This window comes from Sorex fumeus, unplaced genomic scaffold (assembly GCF_029834395.1).
Source record: "Sorex fumeus unplaced genomic scaffold, SorFum_2.1 ptg000037l, whole genome shotgun sequence".
NCBI classification, from domain to species: Eukaryota; Metazoa; Chordata; class Mammalia; order Eulipotyphla; family Soricidae; genus Sorex; species Sorex fumeus.
The window spans coordinates 1,500,597-1,521,498 of record NW_026606094.1 but is presented as its reverse complement, the minus strand read 5'-3'; the positions used below and the strand labels follow the sequence as shown (position 1 = coordinate 1,521,498).

The 20,902-nt window shown below is 62.6% G+C and overlaps 1 protein-coding gene across 2 annotated transcripts in view; it reads left to right on the top strand.

The window, feature by feature from the left end:
• Positions 1–20,902, top strand: part of FLNC (filamin C) — a 28,480-nt gene that overhangs the window by 6,302 nt on the left and 1,276 nt on the right. Inside the window, exons 4-45 of one of the 2 annotated variants that reach the window (XM_056118273.1) lie at positions 88–238; positions 350–468; positions 572–649; positions 756–918; positions 1,025–1,225; positions 2,119–2,256; positions 2,862–2,988; positions 3,120–3,256; positions 3,387–3,694; positions 4,629–4,772; positions 4,936–5,059; positions 5,305–5,465; positions 5,590–5,680; positions 5,767–5,936; positions 6,052–6,169; positions 6,282–6,544; positions 7,112–7,709; positions 8,486–8,659; positions 8,764–8,926; positions 9,321–9,481; positions 10,289–10,456; positions 10,566–10,689; positions 11,101–11,257; positions 11,357–11,546; positions 11,627–11,650; positions 11,776–12,023; positions 12,701–12,781; positions 13,014–13,113; positions 13,191–13,331; positions 13,802–13,930; positions 14,009–14,182; positions 16,013–16,174; positions 16,274–16,477; positions 17,137–17,289; positions 17,403–17,525; positions 17,833–18,075; positions 18,351–18,620; positions 18,709–18,846; positions 19,076–19,191; positions 19,594–19,726; positions 19,820–19,996; positions 20,140–20,358. In XM_056118273.1, coding sequence (XP_055974248.1) covers positions 88–238; positions 350–468; positions 572–649; positions 756–918; positions 1,025–1,225; positions 2,119–2,256; positions 2,862–2,988; positions 3,120–3,256; positions 3,387–3,694; positions 4,629–4,772; positions 4,936–5,059; positions 5,305–5,465; positions 5,590–5,680; positions 5,767–5,936; positions 6,052–6,169; positions 6,282–6,544; positions 7,112–7,709; positions 8,486–8,659; positions 8,764–8,926; positions 9,321–9,481; positions 10,289–10,456; positions 10,566–10,689; positions 11,101–11,257; positions 11,357–11,546; positions 11,627–11,650; positions 11,776–12,023; positions 12,701–12,781; positions 13,014–13,113; positions 13,191–13,331; positions 13,802–13,930; positions 14,009–14,182; positions 16,013–16,174; positions 16,274–16,477; positions 17,137–17,289; positions 17,403–17,525; positions 17,833–18,075; positions 18,351–18,620; positions 18,709–18,846; positions 19,076–19,191; positions 19,594–19,726; positions 19,820–19,996; positions 20,140–20,358 — 7,063 coding nt within the window. The remainder of the gene's footprint in view (positions 1–87; positions 239–349; positions 469–571; positions 650–755; positions 919–1,024; positions 1,226–2,118; positions 2,257–2,861; positions 2,989–3,119; positions 3,257–3,386; positions 3,695–4,628; positions 4,773–4,935; positions 5,060–5,304; positions 5,466–5,589; positions 5,681–5,766; positions 5,937–6,051; positions 6,170–6,281; positions 6,545–7,111; positions 7,710–8,485; positions 8,660–8,763; positions 8,927–9,320; positions 9,482–10,288; positions 10,457–10,565; positions 10,690–11,100; positions 11,258–11,356; positions 11,547–11,626; positions 11,651–11,775; positions 12,024–12,700; positions 12,782–13,013; positions 13,114–13,190; positions 13,332–13,801; positions 13,931–14,008; positions 14,183–16,012; positions 16,175–16,273; positions 16,478–17,136; positions 17,290–17,402; positions 17,526–17,832; positions 18,076–18,350; positions 18,621–18,708; positions 18,847–19,075; positions 19,192–19,593; positions 19,727–19,819; positions 19,997–20,139; positions 20,359–20,902) is intronic. The other variant, XM_056118274.1, reaches the window with a different exon arrangement.

Here is a 20,902-nt window from a genome sequence, read left to right as displayed (position 1 = left end):
CTGGGGTGCGGGTGGGCATGGCAGAGGCGAGGTCAGGAGGGAATCCTCCCCCGCCCCATGCCCATCACTCCGCTTCTCTCTGGGCAGGTGATTGCCCCTGAGGAGATCGTGGACCCCAACGTGGACGAACATTCGGTCATGACCTACCTGTCACAATTCCCCAAAGCCAAGCTCAAGCCTGGCGCCCCGGTCCGGGGCAAGCAGCTGAACCCCAAGAAAGCCTTCGCCTATGGGCCTGGTATGTGGGGAGCTCCTGGGGCTCGGGGTGGTGGACATCTGCCGGAGAGGGGGGTGGTGGGGGGCGTGGCGGTGTCTCGCTGAGCATGACACCCTGCCTCCTGTCCTCCAGGCATTGAGCCGCAGGGGAACACCGTGCTGCAGCCGGCCCAGTTCACTGTGCAGACGGCCGACGCCGGCCTGGGCGAGGTGCTGGTGTATATCGAGGACCCTGAGGGCCACACCGAGGAGGTAATGGGCACAGGGCATGGGGCATGGAACACTGCCAGCATCACCCTTGGTGCAGAGACAGCAGCCACCAGGCCACTAACTGTCAGCCTTCTCCCTTCCCTAGGCTCAGGTGGTTCCTAATAATGACAAGGATCGCACCTACGCTGTCTCCTATGTGCCCAAGGTGGCCGGCCTGCACAAGGTATGACACCCCACCCCCCTTCCCTCCGTCCTCTGGGCTCTGCTCTACCCACCCGCCAGCCTCTTTCCCAGCTGCTGACCTCTGATCTCTGACCCCACCCCCCCAGGTGACCGTGCTCTTTGCTGGCCAGAACATCGAGCACAGTCCCTTCGAGGTGAACGTGGGCATGGCCCTCGGAGATGCCAACAAGGTGTCCGCCCGTGGTCCCGGCCTGGACCCCGTGGGCAATGTGGCCAACAAGCCCACCTACTTTGACATCTACACTGCGGGTAAGGGGGGGCGGGTTCTAGAGAGGGGAAGTATGGGGGAAATCTTGGGAGGGCGCCCCAACAACGCCCATGTCCAAGCGGGGGCTGATGCCTTTGTCCATGGCAGGCGCCGGTACTGGAGACGTGGCCGTGGTGATCGTGGACCCCCAGGGGCGCCGAGACACGGTGGAGGTGGCTTTGGAGGACAAAGGGGACAGCACCTTCCGCTGTACCTACAGGCCCGTGATGGAGGGGCCGCACACCGTGCACGTGGCCTTCGCCGGGGCCCCCATCGCCCGCAGCCCTTTCCCTGTCCACGTGGCTGAAGGTAACCATCCCCCACCCTGTGTCCCTGCTTCTGTGCCAAGGTTGCGTGCGCAGACAATGACCGCCAAGTCCTGGGGCCAAAGATGGAGGGAAGCGAAGCCAAATCCACTGGGCGGGGGTTGGGGGGCTTAAAAGGTAGGGCGACTGGGGTTTGATCCTCACTTCCCATGGGCACCACCAGGAGTGATCCCTGAGTGCAGAGGCAGGAGTAATCCCTGAGCTTTGCCGAGTGCGCCCCAAAACAAATAAACAAAAAAGGGGGCTAAAGGAATGGTCACTTCTGTCCCCCTGAGGACAGTGGAAGACCAGACAGACCCCTGGAAAGTGGAGGGGCAGTGACAGGGCTCCCCGGGGTGGGGTCCAGCCAGGGAACAGCTGCCTCAGTTCCTTCCTTACGACCCCTCCGTGCCACATGGTGGCACAGGCAAAAAGTGGGGCCATACCCATGTCAGGCTGGAGTTGTACTGTGTGACAGCCGGGTGCCGTGGGTCAGCCTGACCGTGGCACTCTGCCATTGCGTGTCATGTGGCAGACCGGAGTTCTGTGTTCTGACCCCTTTGGTGGTCCTGTGAGGTTCCAAGCCACTGTCTGGGTCCTGTGGCAGGCTTGGAGCGGGTTCTTGTGTCTGGGTACATAGTTGTGGCAGAACCCCATGGCCGGCTGGTTTCACGCCTTGCCCAAGAGCTGGCAGGCTCCGTGTCCTGTGGTCCCTCTCTCTTTCCGGGGTATGGATGAGCATCTGGTGGCAGGAGGTGGTCACTCCCATTGCTCCTAGGTGGCTCCTGGGAATCCTGGCTTGGTACTCAGGGCTTGTTTCTAGTCCTTGCTCTGAGAACCACAGGGTGCCTATAGGGGCCCCTCAGTACCCCGATCTCTCCTCTCTTCTTCTCCTAGCCTGTAACCCCAATGCCTGTCGGGCCTCTGGGCGGGGCCTGCAGCCCAAGGGTGTGCGTGTGAAGGAAGCTGCAGACTTCAAGGTGTTCACCAAAGGCGCTGGCAGTGGGGAGCTCAAGGTCACGGTCAAGGGGCCGAGTGAGTACCAGGCTGAGGGCTCAGGGCCGGGGCGGGGGGTGGGTCGGGGGACCAGGAGGGATATGCCTGGGACCCCTGGGGTCCAGGTCAGGCAGCTGCACAAGAGACTCCGGAGAGGAATTGGTCAGGATGGGAGATGTGTGCAGAAAGTAGATAAAGGACCAAATATGATGACCTCTCAGGGTCTGTATTGCAAACAATAATGCCCAAAAGTGGAGAGAGATTATGGGGAATCATGTCTGCCATGGAGGCGGGGGGGGAGTGGAAAAGGGGTGAGGGTCTACCGGGGATATTGGTGGTGGGGAATGTGCACTGGTGGAGGGATGGGTGTTTGATCATTGTGTGATTGTAAACCAAATATGAAAGCTTGTAACTATCTCACGGTGATTCAAATCAATTAAAAATAAAAAAGACTCCAGAGAGCCTGGTTCCGAGCTGCCTTAGTTTCCCCATCTGCAGACCTCCCTCCAGGCTCTGCTGGGCTGCTCTGTCGGGGACTACATGGCCTGCCCTAACCTCTGGCTCTGCCCCTTGGGGATGCTGGCCCCTCGGGCTGAGCCTGAGACCGTTTTCCCCTCTCCCCCCACCCCCCCCCCCCCCCGTAGAAGGCACCGAGGAGCCGGTGAAGGTGCGGGAGGTGGGGGACGGCGTGTTCGAGTGTGAGTACTACCCCGTGGTGCCCGGCAAGTACGTGGTGACCATCACGTGGGGTGGCTACGCCATCCCCCGCAGGTGAGCCGTCTCCCCACTCTCCCCTCCCCCAACCCCACGCAGGGTCTCTGCAGGACTCTGTGGGAAGTGGGGAGGACCCCCCCAATCCCAGGCCAGCCTGGCACCGACTCCTGCACCCTCTTTGCGCGCAGCCCCTTCGAGGTCCAGGTGAGCCCAGAGGCCGGTGAGCAGAAGGTGCGTGCCTGGGGCCCTGGCTTAGAGACCGGCCAGGTGGGCAAGTCGGCTGACTTCGTGGTGGAAGCCGTTGGCACGGAAGTGGGGACACTGGGTAAGCCTTGGCAGTCGATGTGGGTGCTGCAGGGAGTGTGGGGCCAGTCACGGGGCCGCTGGGGGTGGCTGGGTAAGGGGGGTCGGGTTGGGGGGGCAGGGGCGGGGGTCTGACCATGGGCGTTCCCTAGGCTTCTCCATCGAGGGGCCCTCCCAGGCCAAGATCGAGTGTGATGACAAGGGCGATGGCTCCTGCGACGTGCGCTACTGGCCCACTGAGCCCGGCGAGTACGCCGTGCATGTCATATGCGACGACGAGGACATCCGGGACTCGCCTTTCATCGCCCACATCCAGCCCGCCCCGCCCGACTGTTTCCCCGACAAGGTGAAGGCCTTCGGGCCCGGCCTGGAGCCCACAGGCTGCATCGTGGATAGGCCCGCCGAGTTCACCATCGACGCCCGCGCCGCCGGCAAGGGAGACCTGAAGCTCTACGCCCAGGTGCGGCACTACCTGTCTTCGTGCCCTCCCTGGACCCAGGGCTGGGACCAGGGCCGAGCTAAGGAGGAAGTGTGGGTGTCCAGGCAGGAAACTGGAGCCTCACCAGATTGACTTTTTTTTTTTCTTTTTGGGTCACATCCGGCAATGCACACGGGTTACTCCTGGTTCATGCACTCCAGAATTACTCCTGGCGGTGCTCAGGGGACCGTATGAGATGCTGGGAATCGAACCCGGGTTGGCCGCGTGCAAGGCAAATGCCCTACCCACTGTGCTATCGCTCCAGCTCCCCAGATTGACTTTGTAGGGGTTCTTCTATAGAACTAGAGAGAAATGGGGTTTTGTGGAGGTTTCTTTTAGGCCACGCCCAGCAGCAGTGCTCAGGGGCCGTTCCCAGCTCTGTGCTGAGGACTTGATTCCCGGAATTTGGGGCCTGGAGCCCAGGCCTCTGGCAGGCAGAGCCCGCTGAGCTGCGTCTCTGCACTCAGTCTCTTGGTTTCTACGCGCCGTTTTGTGTCCAGAAAAGCTGCAAGTGAAAGATGACCGAGTCAGACCTCGGTCTCCCAGGGGGCTCCCAGCTGTGGGAGCTGGAGACATCAAAACCCGAGTCACTTTCTCAAGCTGGAGTCACTGACCCGCTAGAGGCTACTGAACAAAATTCTTGGGGGAGTCCAAGAGGCTGGCTTTGTTGAAAAGGTTCATTCTTTGGTCTGAGGAGCATTGATTCAGCCAGCGTCATCCTGGCCAGCACATTGCAGAGCCCTGTGCTGAGACCCGGCCACACAGATGGCCTGGCGCCAAGCCTCCTGCGCTCTGGCCACCGGGGCTGGGAGGGAGGGCACAGGGGTGGCGGCGGCCAGCAGGGGGCGCCGGAGCCCTTGAGGCGGCCCCGCTCTGCCCTTCCTCGCATGATGATACCCAATGATGATGCCCACAGGACGCAGACGGCTGCCCCATCGACATCAAGGTCATCCCCAATGGCGATGGTACCTTCCGCTGCTCCTATGTGCCCACCAAGCCCATCAAGCACACCATCATCGTCTCCTGGGGAGGTGTCAACGTGCCCAAGAGCCCCTTCCGGGTGAGTCCTCCCCACCTTGGCCCACCAGGACTCCTGGAGCTCCTGGCATAGGTCCCCACCCCATAGAGGTGACACTGGTCCCACCAAGACTGGGGCGGCAGTGCCCGGGGAGGGGAGGGCCTGGAGGGCTGCCCTGAGCCTCGCCCTCCCCCACCCGTTGCAGGTGAACGTGGGCGAGGGGAGCCACCCAGAGCGGGTGAAGGTGTATGGCCCCGGCGTGGAGAAGACAGGGCTCAAGGCCCAGGAGCCCACCTACTTCACCGTGGACTGCAGCGAGGCCGGGCAAGGTGGGGCTCCCCACGCGCGTGCACACACACACACACACACACACACACACACACACGCATGCACAAATCTCACATGCAGACACGTAACACACAGTCACACACATCACACAATCACACACCTTACACTCACATAATCACACATACACACGCTCACACACACATAATCACACACACATAATCACGCCTACACACATTTGCACTCACATACATCTGAGCACCCAGCTCAGGGCCTCCTGCCTCCTCAGGTGACGTGAGCATCGGCATCAAGTGTGCCCCCGGTGTGGTGGGCCCCACTGAGGCCGACATCGACTTCGACATCATCAAGAACGATAACGACACCTTCACGGTCAAGTACACACCACCAGGGGCCGGCCACTACACCATCATGGTGCTCTTCGCCAACCAGGTACCCAGCCTGTCCTCTGGCTGCACCCGCCACTCGGCACCCAGGGGGACACAGCCACGTCTTTCCTGGGGCTCCCTGGGAGACACCCGACCTCACTGACCCAGCCGACTTCCATTCCCCTCAGGAGATCCCTGCCAGCCCCTTCCACATCAAGGTGGACCCATCCCACGATGCCACCAAGGTCAGGGCCGAGGGTCCCGGGCTCAACCGCACAGGTGGGTGTCTGGGCCAGACCAGGGCTACGGGTGGGGGCAGGTGGCCAGCAGCAGGCCCTCACCACCCTCCTCGATGACCCCCCCAGGTGTGGAGGTGGGGAAGCCCACCCACTTCACTGTGCTGACCAAGGGGGCCGGCAAGGCCAAGCTTGACGTGCAATTTGCGGGTGCCGCCAAGGGTGAGGTTGTGCGAGATTTTGAGATCATTGACAACCACGACTACTCATACACGGTCAAGTACACGCCCGTGCAGCAGGTACAGTGGCCGCCCCGACCCCGGCCCTACCCCCGCCACCCTCTCACGCGGCGTCACCGAGCTCAGTTCCATGTGGCCTGGGTCCCCACTCCTGACCTCCTGCTGCTCCCCGCAGGGCAACATGGCCGTGGCGGTGACCTATGGCGGGGACCCCATCCCCAAGAGCCCATTTGTGGTGAACGTGGCCCCTCCGCTGGACCTCAGCAAAGTCAAAGTCCAAGGCCTCAACAGCAGTAAGAGAGGGGCCAGAGTTGGCCAGGGAGAGCGGGGGCGGGCAGACGGGCGGGGGCCAGGGCTGGGGCCAGACCCCTTCGGGGCTCACCATCTCCCTTGTCGTCCACGCAGAAGTGGCCGTGGGGCAGGAGCAGGCGTTCTCCGTGGACACACGCGGGGCTGGTGGACAGGGCCAGCTGGACGTGCGGATGACCTCGCCCTCCCGGCGGCCCATCCCCTGCAAGGTGGAGCCCGGAAGTGGGGCAGAGGCGCAGGCTGTGCGTTACATGCCCCCTGAGGAGGGACCCTACAAGGTGGACGTGACCTATGATGGCCACCCGGTGCCCGGCAGCCCCTTCACCGTGGAGGGGGTCCTGCCTCCTGACCCTTCCAAGGTGAGGAGCCAGCAAGTGGGAGTTGGGGGCAGGGGGCAGGAAGGGGGAGCAGGCTGATGGAATGATGGGGTACGGGGCGTTATGCACCTGTGAGCCCCTGAACCCTCACACCACAGGGGGTCTCAGGCCTAGGACGTGAATCCCAGAGCTGCTGACGGGCCGGGTTATGGTGTCTCTCTTTGTTTCTCATGGGAAGTGCCCAGTACGGGGCTGGAAAAATATTGCAAGGCTATGGCACTGATCCCAGTTTGATCCGGACAGTCCCCCTCGAGCACCTCTTGGAGAGCTTAAGTCCTGAGTACAGAGCCAGGAGTAAGCCCTGAGCACAGCACGGGGCTCAAAACCCAGACAGATGTAAGAAAAGGGAGAGGAAGAGGAAAGAGGAGCCCAGCGCGGGTCAGAGACGCTCCGTAGGCCACGTGTGGCCCGGGGGGACCCTGAGCACCGCAGGGGCTGCTGCTCCCAGACTGGCCCAGAGATAGAGTCGGTGCTGAGGAGACAGGGGAGCCCTGAGGCGGGGCCGGGAGGGGCTGGTACCTGGACCCTCATCCCCCTCTTTCCGTCTAGGTGTGCGCTTACGGCCCCGGCCTGCAGGGGGGGCTGGTGGGCACACCGGCGCCCTTCTCCATCGACACCAAGGGGGCTGGCACCGGGGGCCTGGGGCTGACGGTGGAGGGCCCCTGCGAGGCCAAGATTGAGTGCCAGGACAACGGGGACGGCTCCTGTGCCGTCAGCTACCTGCCCACGGAGCCCGGCGAGTACACCATTAACATCCTGTTCGCCGAGGCGCACATCCCCGGCTCGCCCTTCAAGGCCACCATCCAGCCTGTGTTCGACCCCAGCAAGGTGCGGGCCAGCGGGCCGGGCCTGGAGCGCGGCAAGGCCGGCGAGGCAGCCACCTTCACCGTAGACTGCTCGGAGGCGGGCGAGGCCGAGCTGACCATCGAGATCCTGTCGGACGCGGGCGTCAAGGCCGAGGTGCTGATCCAGAAGAACGTGGATGGCACCTACCACATCACCTACAGCCCCGCCTTCCCCGGCACCTACACCATCACCATCAAGTACGGGGGCCACGCCGTGCCCAAGTTCCCCACCCGCGTCCACGTGCAGCCCGCGGTGGACACCAGCGATGTTAAGGTCTCCGGCCCGGGGGTGGAGCCTCACGGTGAGTGAGGGCAGGAGCCGGGGTGCCCACGGCATGGGCTGAGAGCTCAGGGGGGAACAGGGGCCTGGTGTGGGGGGCAGCAGCCAGCCCCACGGGGCCCAGAGAAGCAGCCGAGACCAGGGCAGGAGGGTGCTTTGTCTCTGCCTGCAGGGGCGTCGGGGGTGGGTTGGGCATATTCCCCCCCCCCACCCCCCCCACTGAGACTCTGGTCTCAGTCTGCTCACATGCTCGGTGGCTCTAGAGGGCGCTGGAGGCACGTTTGGGGGGTGTGCAGGGGTGATAAGAGTTCTCCAATCAGAGTCTGGAAAGATAGACCGGTGAGAAGGGTGCTTGACTGGCAGGCAAAGGACCCTGCTTAGATTTCTGACACCCCATCTGGCCCACTGAGCCCAGCCAGGAATGGTGTTTGAGTTGCAGAGCAGGTAGTGAGCCCTGAGCACTGCAGGGTGTTGCCCCCCCCCCCCCCAGACAAAACAAACAACAAAGAGAGTTCTTAGAGGTGAGCAGCCCAGCAGCTGGGGGCCAGCCTCGGGCTGGACATTGCGCAGAGGGCCACGCAGCAGCTGGTCACTGTAGAGAAAGGAGTGACGGAGAGGCTGTGGGGACAGGGCCCAAGCAGATGGGGAGCAGAGGGTGGCGAGCTCAGGCTGAGGGGGCCGACCCAGGAGGAAAGCATGGCCGACCTCAGACTTGGGGAGCAGGCTGGGAGTTTGTGCAAAGGCCTTGCCCCCCTGCTCCCATGGTCCTGAGTGCTCCCATCCTCCTCTGAAACCCAGGCGTCCTGCGGGAGGTAACCACCGAGTTCACCGTGGATGCCAGGTCCCTCACGACCACAGGAGGCAGCCATGTGACAGCGCGTGTCCTCAACCCCTCGGGCGCCAAGACAGACACCTACGTGACCGACCACGGGGACGGCACCTACCGCGTGCAGTACACGGCCTACGAAGAGGGTGAGGACCAGCAGGAGCAGGGGGCAGTGTGGGATGCTGGGTTGGGAGGGCGGGCACGTGGGGCAGACCCCCGCTGACCCCGTGTGGGTATGGCCGGCTTCCAGGCATGCACTTGGTGGAGGTTCTGTACGACGAGGTCGCCGTGCCCAAGAGCCCTTTCCGCGTGGGTGTGACCGAGGGCTGTGACCCCACCCGCGTCCGGGCCTTTGGTCCAGGCCTGGAGGGGGGCTTGGTGAACAAGGCCAACCGCTTCACTGTGGAAACCAGGTAAGCAACCCTGGTCCCAGCCTTTTTTCTTTCTTTCTTTCTTTTTGGGTCACACCAGGCGATGCACAGGGGTTACTCCTGGCTCTGCACTCAGGAATTACTCCTGGCAATACTCAGGGGACCATATGGGATGCTGGGAATTGAACCTGGGTCAGTTGCGTGCAAGGCACATGCCCTCTGTGCTATCGCTCCAGCCTCTGGTCCCAGCCTTGGCCCCACCGCAGACCCTTGCCCGCCACTTATTCTCCTGCACAAACCTTGCCCAACCCCTTCCCGCCAAAAGCCACCCAAGTGCATCCTGTGTCCCCAGGATGTACTTATGGTCAGGCCCCCAGTAGCCCTGCCTCGTCCCTCCCAAGTCTGAGCCCAGTGGGTGGGGGTGTCTGTCTTACAGAGGGGCTGGCACTGGGGGCCTTGGCCTGGCCATTGAGGGACCCTCGGAGGCGAAGATGTCCTGCAAGGACAACAAGGACGGCAGCTGCACCGTGGAGTACGTCCCCTTCACCGCCGGAGACTACGACGTCAACATCACCTTTGGGGGGCGGCCCATCCCAGGTGGGCAGGGGCGGGCACAGCGAGAGGGGTGGGAAGCCGGAAGGAATGGGGTACGGAGGCTCAGCCGGAGTTCAGGGTGGGGGCGTTGTTGGTGGTGTGTGACCCCTCGGTCCCCGCCATGGGTGGGCCTTGGGGAGCCAGACCTGCGCTCTGCTCCTTCCCGCCAGTCAGATGCTGGCCCTGGGCAGGGGGGTCGCCCAGCACACGCCCCCTCTCACTGCTAGAATGCCAGAGCTCCCGAGCCCACAGCAGACATATCTCAGGGAACCTCAGAGCAGGGGCCAGTGACATAGACCCTGACCCCCCCACCCCCCACCAAGCTGCTCACTGACACTCTCAAAAGTACTTCGGGGCTGTGGCCCAGCTGACCACAGTGTTTGCACACGTGAGGCCCCGGGTTCCATCTCCAGCACCGCAAAGCCACACAGAACTGTCGGAAAACATTCCGGTTGTGGCCCTGGAGTTAGCACAAAAGGGCTCACGCTCAGGCTCTGCTTGCAGGTCACTGGGTTCGATCCCCAGCACCCTGGCTGTGGCCTAAACACGCGTCATTCTGTTTTTCCCGAGTAACATTACTCAGGGGGCTCTCCCCGCCGCTGGGCAAGGGGAGAGCTGAGGGGGTCTCCACGGCTGTCATCTGCGGCACTTTTCCTGTTCCTGTTCATTTTCTTAGCAAGTCCCTAAGTGTGGGCCCACGTTACTGTGCCTCTGGGGGCACCTTGGAGCAGGGAAGATCCCCCCATCCCGGCTCCTGGGTGTCAGAGACCCTCCTTCCTGGCACTGAGAGCTCACCCCCTTTGCTTGCAGGGAGTCCCTTCCGGGTGCCGGTGAAGGATGTGGTGGATCCAAGCAAGGTCAAGTGCTCCGGACCAGGGCTGGGGGCCGGCGTCCGGGCCCGGGTGCCCCAGACTTTCACAGTGGACTGCAGCCAGGCTGGCCGGGCGCCCCTGCAGGTGGCCGTGCTGGGCCCCACAGGTATGGGAAGTGTGTGTGTGTGGGGGGTGCGCCTCGGGCCTTGCTAGGGAGGGGGCATGGGGGGGCCACCTGGGAGGCTGAGCTGACCCTGCTCCACCTACCTGTCCAGGTGTGGCTGAGCCCGTGGAGGTGCGTGACAACGGAGACGGCACCCACACCGTCCACTACACCCCGGCCACAGACGGGCCCTACACGGTCGCCGTCAAGTACGCTGACCATGAGGTGCCACGCAGGTGAGGACGGACCGAATGTGGGGTGGCTCTCAGTACAGCCTGGGGGGGTTGTCCTGCGTGCCTCACCTCCTGCCCCGCCCTCGGGTCCCCCTCAGACTGGCCTCCCCTCCTGATAGACACCACAGAGCCCAGCTTGGGGGGGGTCACAGCCGAGGGTGCGCAGGGGCTCCTCACTGTGCTGTTGGACGGACCGTGTGTGCTGACGTCCAGTCTGGGCCACACGGGTACCGCTGGCTCCAGCCCTTGGTGCCGTCTCCCCGTCTTTGAAATAAGCCTGTGCAGGTCCCTGCAGGCCGGCCCCTGGCGGAAGCTCACCCCCACTCCCACCCCTCCCTGCCTCTCTGGGTGTCCCCCTCCTCCTGGATATTGCTCACCCTGTCCTGACCCCATCCATGCTTCCGTCCTCTCCAGCCCGTTCAAGATCAAGGTGCTCCCAGCACATGACGCCAGCAAGGTGCGGGCCAGCGGCCCTGGCCTGAACGCCTCGGGCATCCCTGCCAGCCTACCCGTGGAGTTCACCATCGATGCCCGGGATGCCGGCGAGGGCCTGCTCACCGTCCAGATCCTGGTGAGCCCCCCGCCAGGCTGGCATCGCCCCGGGCTGGGCTCCGCATACAGGCGGGGCCCTGACCTCTGCTGTCCACCTCTCCCCATCCCCCCTCCACAGGACCCCGAGGGTAAGCCCAAGAAGGCCAACATCCGCGACAACGGGGACGGCACCTACACCGTGTCCTACGTGCCGGACATGAGCGGCCGCTACACCATCACCATCAAGTATGGGGGCGACGAGATCCCCTACTCACCCTTCCGCATCCACGCCCTGCCCACCGGCGACGCCAGCAAGTGTCTGGTCACAGGTGGGTCCCCACTTCCCTCCCGGGGGCGGGGGGTCAGGGGGCGGCCCTGGCCCCAGCCTCACACGCTTCTCTCTTTCCAGTGTCCATCGGCGGTCACGGCCTGGGTGAGTTCCCTTGGCTCTGTTGCCCCTCGTGGGGTCAGGGGTGGGGGGCTGCTGGGAAGGGAGCGGGGTGGGGGGTGTGTGACCCTCCCAGCATCCCCTCTGACCCGGCTCCTCCACGCCCGCAGGGGCCTGCCTGGGTCCCCGCATCCAGATTGGGGAGGAGACGGTGATCACGGTGGACGCCAAGGCCGCGGGCAAGGGGAAGGTGACGTGCACGGTGTCCACGCCCGACGGGGCAGAACTGGACGTGGACGTGGTGGAGAACCACGACGGCACCTTCGACATCTACTACACGGCGCCCGAGCCGGGCAAGTACGTCATCACCATCCGCTTCGGAGGGGAGCACATCCCCAACAGCCCCTTCCATGTGCTGGTAAGCCCCCTTTCCCTGGGGCCGGTCGGGGGGTGGGGGTGGGGGGCTGCGGGGTGGGGGGGCAGGTGGGCCTGTCCAGCTGGAGCAGCAACGACTCTCCGAACCCACAGTGACCCCCAAATCTAGCCCCAGCTCTCCCCGCCGTCTCCCAACTCAGGGCCGGGATGGAGGCAGCACCCACTAAAACTCACGATCTGGGGCTGGAGCGATAGCACAGTGGGCGGGTGTTTGCCTTGCACGCAGCCGACCTGGGTTCAATCCCCAGCATCCCATGTGGTTCCCCAAGCACCTCCAGGAGTAATTCCTGAGTGCAGAGTCAAGAGTAGGGGCTGGAGCAGTAGTACAGCGGGTAGGGCATTTGCCTTGCATGTGGCCGACCCAGGTTCCATTCCCAGCATGCCATCTGGTCCCCCGAGCACTGCCAGGAGTAATTCCTGAACATTTCTGGCTGTGACCCAAAAAGCTAAATAAATAAATAAAACTCACCACCTTGCTCCCTGGCCCTGTACATCCCCCCAAAGTGGCCCTGCAGGCGGCGAGACCCTCCAGAGGCCCAAGCCACTGCCCCCTGCCCTCCTCACTCTCTCCGCCCTGCCCACCATTAGCCCAGGATTTCAGGTGCCCCCTGGAGGTAGGGGACGGGCCTGCCCCAGCCCACACTGGCCCATGCCTTGCAGGCCTGTGCGCCCAGGCCCCCCGTGGAGGAGCTGAGTGACGCTCTGCAGATGGTCCGGCCCGGCGCCCACCCCCCGCACTGGGTACTGCTGCCCGCCTGCCTCCTCCGCCTCCTCTCTGCCTTCTCTTGGGGCTGGGGCTCACCTCAGAGAGCAGGCGGGAGTCGGGCCGGGCAGCGGGCACTGGGCTGGGCACGGCGACGCTCCTCTTGCAGCTGGCACACCCTTGCGGCCACTCTGGCTTCACTGTCCAGCGTCGTGCGCCGTCCTCACTCTTGGCCACAGCCGCTGACCAGCCCCTTCTGCCTCTGCACAGGCCACTGAGGAGCCAGTGGTGCCCGTGGAGCCCCTGGAGTCCATGCTGAGGCCCTTCAATCTGGTCATCCCATTCACCGTGCAGAAAGGCGAGCTCACCGGTAGGTTGCAGTGCCTGGGGCGGGAGGCAGTCCCAACAGAAGGCATGGGGCCACTCATCACTGTGTCTGTCTGGCAGGGGAGGTGCGGATGCCATCTGGGAAGACTGCACGGCCCAACATCACCGACAACAAGGACGGCACCATCACGGTACGCTACGCCCCCACCGAGAAGGGCCTGCACCAGATGGGCATCAAATACGATGGCAACCACATCCCTGGTGAGTGCCAGCCTCCCTTCCTCCCTCACTCTCTTCCTTCCATCTTTCTTCCCTCCCTCCCTCCTTCCCTCCCTTTCTTCTTTCCTCCCTCCCTCCCTCCCTCCCTCCTTCCTTCCTTCCCTCCCTACTTCTTTCCTCCCTCCCTCCCTTCCTTCCTTCCTTCCTTCCTTCCTTCCTTCCTTCTTTCCTTCCACCCTCCCTCCCTCCCTTCTCCATTCTTCCCTCCTTCCCTCCCTCCCTCCCTCCCTCCCTCCCTCCCTTCCTTCCTTCTTTCCTTCCTTCCTTCCTTCCTTCCTTTCTCCTTTCCTTCTTCCTTCCTCCCTTCCTTCTTCCTCCCTCCCTTCCTTCCTCTGTCTGCTGCTCCACTGAGCAGGTCCCTATGGAGAGATCCAGGACTCAGCAGGGGGCCGAGACTGACCCAACAGCCCAAGTCCTCACATCTGACCAGCCCCTTTCTGTGTCCACCCCAGGGAGCCCCCTGCAGTTCTACGTGGACGCCATCAACAGCCGCCACGTCAGTGCTTACGGACCAGGCCTGAGCCACGGCATGGTCAACAAGCCAGCCACCTTCACCATCGTCACCAAGGATGCTGGGGAAGGTGAGGGGCATGGCCTCAGCGTGGGAGATACCAAGGGGAGGGCTGGACCTCTGACCTCGGCTCCCCCTTGCCCTGCAGGGGGTCTGTCCCTGGCCGTGGAGGGCCCGTCCAAGGCAGAGATCACGTGTAAGGACAACAAGGACGGCACATGTACCGTGTCCTACCTGCCCACGGCACCCGGGGATTACAGCATCATCGTGCGCTTCGATGACAAGCACATCCCGGGGAGCCCCTTCACGGCCAAGATCACAGGTGCACATGCAGCTGGCGCAAGCCTGGGACTTGGGCGGGCTGGGCTGGAGGGGACTCAGGTAGGACCTCTCAGGGCAGAAAGAAGATGTCGCTTCGGGAGAAAGCTCAGGATCGTTGTCCTCTATAGCGGGCAAGGAATGCCCAGCACTCTCCTTCTCCATTGGACGCTCGTCCTTTTGTTCAGTCTTTGCAGACTTGGGCCCAGAGACCCCCTTCTGAGAGATGAGGAGAGCAGAAGGCCCACCCCAGCTGGTCTGCATCACACTGCGAGCCAGGCGGCCGCCCTGTCTGGCCCAGTCTCGCGGGGATTTCTCTTTTCTGGTTTTCTAGTTTGTTTTGGAACAGGGGCAGGCAGTGCTCGGGGGTCCCAGGGGCCCCTCCTGGTATACTCGGCCAAGTGGGCTGGAAGTTCTATACAGGACCCCATGAATGCCAGGCTGCTTGGGGTCCACAGTGCCGAGACCAGCCAGGTCATCCTAGCAGTGCCCAGGGGCCTGCCCAGAGGTGCCAGTGCTCAGGGAGGTCAAGTGGAGCAGGGATCAAACTCGGCTCCCAGTTAGGCCTCCAGACCTTGTAGCTCTGACTACCGAGCTTCTGTCTTCCTGGACCCCAGTCTAGTATTTTTAAAAATTTATCTTTCATTTTGTTTTGTTTGTTGTTTTGGGGTTTTTTGGTTTTGTGGGGTCCACACCCAGCAGTACTCAGGGGTTACTCTTGCCAGTGCTCAGGGGACCAGGTGGGAAGCTAAGGATGGATTGAACCCTTGCTGCATACAAGGCAAATGCCCCACCTGCTGAACTATCTCTCTTGCAAAATGTATCTTTAGAGGGAGGCTGGAGCGATAATATCGCTGGTAGGGTATTTGCTTTGCATGCAGCTGACCTGGGTTCAATCCTCTGCACCCCATGTGTTCCCCTGAGCACTGTCAGGGGTGATCCCTGAGCAGTAATTCCTGAGAACTTTCACATGTGGCCCAAAATTTAAAAATTGTTTTTAATTTTTTAACTTTTTTTGGGGGGGGCGAGTTCAGGGGGAGGGTCTGGACCTAAACTCTGTTGGGGAGCTTTCTCTTTTTTATCTTTATTTTTCCTTATTTTTTCTTTTTGGGTCATGCCCGGCAATGCACAGGAGTTACTCCTGACTCATGCACTCAGGAATTACTCCTGGCAGTGCTCAGGGGACCATATGGGATTCTGGAAATCGAACCCGGGTTGGCCACATGCAAGGCAAAAGCCATACCCACTGTGCTATAGCTCCAGCACCAGTTATTTTAATCTTTTAAAATATTCCCCTCTACCCATCTCCTGATGAGCTGCTTATGTCCAGGTGCTCACACTGGGTGCTCACTATGGGTCCCACACTCGAGACGGCTCCAGGGATTCCCCAAAGTGGAGCTGTGTGTGCTGGGGGAGGGGCATGTCATACTTGGCATGTGAGGCAGTGTTGGGGGTAGGACTTGCAGCCTCTGGCCCTGAGCCGGGCCCTAGCCACCCAGTCTGGACTGTTCTCCTTGTGACTGACACACACACAGAGGAGCAGCTATAGGGAGACCGCAGGGGTGAGTCACTTGCCTCGCCCACACCCAGACCGCATCCAGTCATGGACACCACATGGTCCCTGAGCAGTGCTGGGAGCAGCCTGTGAGCACAGAGCCATGAGTAGTCGCTGAGCACTGCCGAGCGTAGTTCTGTCCTCCTCAGTAAAAATGAAAATAAAGTTAAAACTCAGTAAAATGCACGGCAGAGGGAGATAACGGATTCGGGATGGAAGCACCTCAGGGCCCTGGTCACTGGCGTGTCCACCCCCGCCTAAGCCCAGTGTCCCGTTCAGGTGATGACTCCATGCGGACGTCCCAGCTGAACGTGGGCACCTCCACGGACGTGTCACTGAAGATCACGGAGAGCGACCTGAGCCAGCTGACCGCTAGCATCCGCGCCCCGTCGGGCATGGAGGAGCCGTGTCTGCTGAAGCGTCTGCCCAACCGGCACATCGGTGAGGAAGGCTTGCCGGGCACCACTGGGGGGATTGTGGGGGGCACTCAGAGGGCCGGAAGCCCGGGGCGCCACACCTCACGCCCCCCACTCTCCACAGGCATCTCCTTCACCCCCAAGGAGGTGGGGGAGCACGTGGTGAGCGTGCGCAGGAGTGGCCAGCACGTCACCAACAGCCCCTTCAAGATCCTGGTGGGCCCGTCTGAGATCGGCGATGCCAGCAAAGTGCGCGTGTGGGGCAAGGGCCTGGCGGAGGGCCACACCTTCCAGGTGGCCGAGTTCATCGTGGACACTCGCAACGCAGGTGCCTGGCCCCTGGGCCCCTCCCTGTGGGGGTCCACCCGGCGAGGACGGTGGCGAGCCACGTCCGTCTTCCTAGTTTTGCTGACAGGGGTCCACAGTGCTGGGAGTGAGGCCTGGGGATGCTTCCTGCAGAGCTGAGACCACCCAGCAGGAAATGGGGACCACCTGGGCCACTCCCACAGTGCTTAGGGATCAGACGCAGGCGCTACCACTCGAACTCACTCCCCTGCCCAGTTCTCTCTCCCGTGTGTGTGGGCTGGAGGCTTGGGGGGCTATAGCCCCGCCCCCAGTGGTGCTCAGAAGCTACTTTAGGCCCAGTGCTTGGGGGTCACCCCTAGCAGAGCTCAGGTGCCAAGGGCCCAAACTCGAGACTCCTGCATACAGAGCTGTGCTCAGCCCTTTGAGCATATCCCAAGTTTTTCAACTTTTGGGGGGAGTTCAGCTGAGTTTCTGTCTCCGGCTTCCTCTCTGGACCCCCAAAGCCCTGCCACCTTCGGGGACTTTTCCTGGCAGCTGCTCCCTGGCCCTCTGAGTTTGGCTCCTGGTCCCTTCGCTCTCATGAGGGGCTCTGTCGTGCCTGTGGGGTGCCCATCCGGACCCCACCCGCTGCTGGGGAGGGCCGAGCAGGGAACTGAGACAGGCTCTCTTGCGTTCCACCAGGTTATGGTGGCCTGGGCCTGAGCATCGAAGGCCCCAGCAAGGTGGACATTAACTGCGAGGACATGGAGGACGGGACGTGCAAGGTCACCTACTGCCCCACTGAGCCCGGAACCTACATCATCAACATCAAGTTCGCCGACAAGCACGTGCCTGGTAAGGTGCCGGGGGGTGGGGTGTGTGTGCTGGGTGGGGGAGAGAGGGTGAGGAGAAGTGGGAGGGGCGTGGGGACTCTGGGTGGCCTGACCCGCCCCCGCTCGCCCCTGCAGGCAGCCCGTTCACGGTAAAAGTCACCGGCGAGGGCCGCATGAAGGAGAGTATCACGCGGCGCCGACAGGCCCCTTCCATCGCCACCATCGGCAGCACCTGCGACCTCAACCTCAAGATCCCAGGTAGGGGGAGGGGCTGGAGTGATAGCACAGTGGGTAGGGTGTTCGCTTTGCACGTGACTGACCCGGGTTCGATTGCCAGCATCCCATATGGTCCCCCCAAGCACTGCCAAGAGTAATTCCTGAGTGCAGAGCCCAGAGTGACCCCTGAGCATCGTTGGATGTGACCTAGAAAGCAAAAAATAAATAAATAAATAAATAAATAAATAAATAAAACTCAGGTGGGGACGAAATGGGGGGTGCCCTGGGGGGCTGGGGGGCTGGTCCTTCGTGCCGCTGGCTCACTGCTGGGTCCCGGGTGTCCCCACAGGAAACTGGTTCCAGATGGTGTCTGCCCAGGAGCGCCTGACTCGCACCTTCACCCGCAGCAGCCACACCTACACCCGCACTGAGCGGACAGAGATCAGCAAGACGCGGGGCGGTGAGACCAAGCGTGAGGTGCGTGTGGAGGAGTCCACCCAGGTGGGCGGCGACCCCTTCCCTGCCGTCTTCGGTGACTTCCTGGGCCGGGAACGCCTGGGCTCCTTTGGCAGCATCCCGCGGCAGCAGGAGGGTGAGCATGACTGGCCGGGGGTCTTGGGGGCGGGTGGTGTGGGCGGGCTGGGAAGGGGGATGTTGGCCGCCAGCTGGGGCTGGTCTGAGCAGAGGGGGGGCAGTGGGGGCAGTCAGGAACGGGGAGCAGCTGCCTACCTCCAGGTCCACCCCCTGCCCCCGAGAGTGCTCAGGGAGCACTCCTGGTGGGGCTCCCAGGGGCCCTCTTGCGGTGCTCGGGTGTGAACTAGGGTCAGGCCTTAACCCCTGTGCTGTCTCTCTGGCCATCCCCTGCAGGCGAGGCCAGCTCTCAGGACATGACTGCCCAGGTCACCAGCCCGTCTGGCAAGACGGAAGCAGCGGAGATTGTGGAGGGAGAGGACAGCGCCTACAGTGTGCGCTTCGTGCCCCAGGAGATGGGGCCCCACACGGTCACCGTCAAGTACCGTGGCCAGCACGTGCCCGGCAGCCCCTTCCAGTTCACAGTGGGGCCGCTGGGGGAGGGCGGGGCCCACAAGGTGCGAGCCGGAGGCACCGGGCTGGAGCGAGGCGTAGCTGGCGTGCCAGGTAGGTGAGGGGCCAGGGGGGAAGTGGGGCTGGTCATCCAGCAGGGCCGGGCCAGGGGGTACCTGACGCTGCCCTGTCCCGCCCACAGCTGAGTTCAGCATCTGGACCCGAGAGGCGGGTGCCGGAGGGCTCTCCATTGCCGTGGAGGGGCCCAGCAAGGCAGAGATCGCCTTTGAGGACCGCAAAGATGGCTCCTGCGGGGTCTCCTACGTTGTCCAGGAGCCAGGTAGGTGTCCACCCAGTGTGTGTGTGTGTGGGGGGGGGACCCTGCCTGACCTTCCAGCCTGGGTACCAGGGGCCCGGCTTGAAGATGGTTGGGCTATGGAATGTCTCTCCACCTCACACCCCAGACTACGCCTCTGGCTCCTGACCTGAGCCCTGGCTTGCAGGGGGCAGTGGGACATGTCCTGGGAGAAGGCTGGAGTCTGAGCTAACAGGAACCCCTCCTCCCCCAGGTGACTACGAGGTCTCCATCAAGTTCAACGACGAGCACATCCCCGACAGCCCCTTTGTGGTACCTGTGGCCTCCCTTTCGGATGACGCTCGCCGCCTCACTGTCACCAGTCTGCAGGTACGTGGCCCAGGACACCCCGTCGCCCCAAGAGATGGGTGCGAGCTGGGTGTCCCAGGGTCTGCTTGAGCCCTGACAGTAGCCTTGGAGGCTGGCCCTTGGGTCACCTCTCTGCTTTGCTCCTTCCCCTGTCCCCCCGCTCATCTTTGCCTCCTGTGGGACCACAAGCCACGTGTGCTTTGTGTCATTAAGTGCAGCCACCAGGCCCACGTGCACGTCTGGGTGTGAGATGCTAACCCTTTGTCCTCCCCCCATGTCCTGGCATGCACAGACCCTGCCACAGACCCTGCCATGACATCTGCCTCTCCCTGCAGCCTCCCAACAGGGTGGGGCTGGTGGGGTGGGGTGGGGGGCTCCGGGCAGGGCTCACAGGTGTCTGAGCACCTTCTGGGACCTCTGCAGGAGACGGGGCTCCGGGTGAACCAGCCCGCATCCTTCGCGGTGCAGCTGAACGGTGCGCGGGGTGTGATCGACGCCAGAGTGCACACACCCTCGGGGGCGGTGGAGGAGTGCTCTGTCTCAGAGCTGGACAGCGGTGAGTGCACCTCACCTGGCCAAGCCCTGGTTTGGGGGTCAGGGATGGGGGTGGGGGAGTCCAGGACTCATCCATCCACCATCTGTCCCACAGACAAACACACCATCCGCTTCATCCCCCATGAGAACGGCGTCCACTCCATCGACGTCAAGTTCAATGGTGCCCACATCCCTGGCAGCCCCTTCAAGATCCGTGTTGGCGAACAGAGTCAGGCTGGTGACCCGGGCTTGGTGTCAGCCTATGGTCCTGGGCTGGAGGGAGGCACGACCGGTGAGTTCTCCGGGCCGAGGTAAAGGGGTAGGACATGGGGGTATGGGGTGCTGGGGTGGGGGGAGGGTCTGAGCAGACACCCGCAGCTCTGCGGGTCGGGGTCCTGCCTCCCTGCCTACAGCCTTGCCCCTTCCGGCCCCCAGGTGTGTCCTCCGAGTTCGTCGTCAACACGCTGAACGCGGGCTCAGGTGCCTTATCTGTCACCATTGACGGCCCCTCCAAGGTGCAGCTGGACTGTCGGGAATGTCCCGAGGGCCATGTGGTCACTTACACACCCATGGCTCCTGGCAACTACCTCATTGCCATCAAATATGGTGGCCCCCAGCACATCGTGGGCAGCCCCTTCAAAGCCAAAGTCACAGGTGAGCACCCTGGGAGGGGATTTCCTGTCTGGCCGACCTGGGGAGGTTTTGGTGGCCATTCACTTCCAGGTCACACATATCAGGGTCATGCTGCCAGGAGTAGGTGGGCATGGGTCTGTGGAGACATCCTGTGGACCTGTTTTGTAAAGTTCATGACTGTCGAGCACAGTGGGTAGGGCGTTCGCCTTACACGCGGCCAACATGGCCGACCAGAGTTCAATTCCTCCGCCCCTCTTGGAGAGCCCGGCAAGCTACTGAGAGTATTCGATATGCCAGACACAGTAACAACAAAGTCTCCAATGGAGATGTTACTGGGCCCGCTCGAGCAAATCGACGATCAACGGGAGGGCATGACTGTCGCTTGACTCTTCCTCTCAGTGGCTCCCCAGGCTGTCCTGGGTTTCCATCCCCAGATGAGAGTTCAGGAAGCCTGGAACGAGCTTGCCTCATGGCAGCTGCATGAAGGCTTAGTGGAATTTCTCTTCCTTCTGAGAGCAAGACTCTTGTCCTCTGATAGAGTTGCCAATGTCGTGGGATGAGCCTT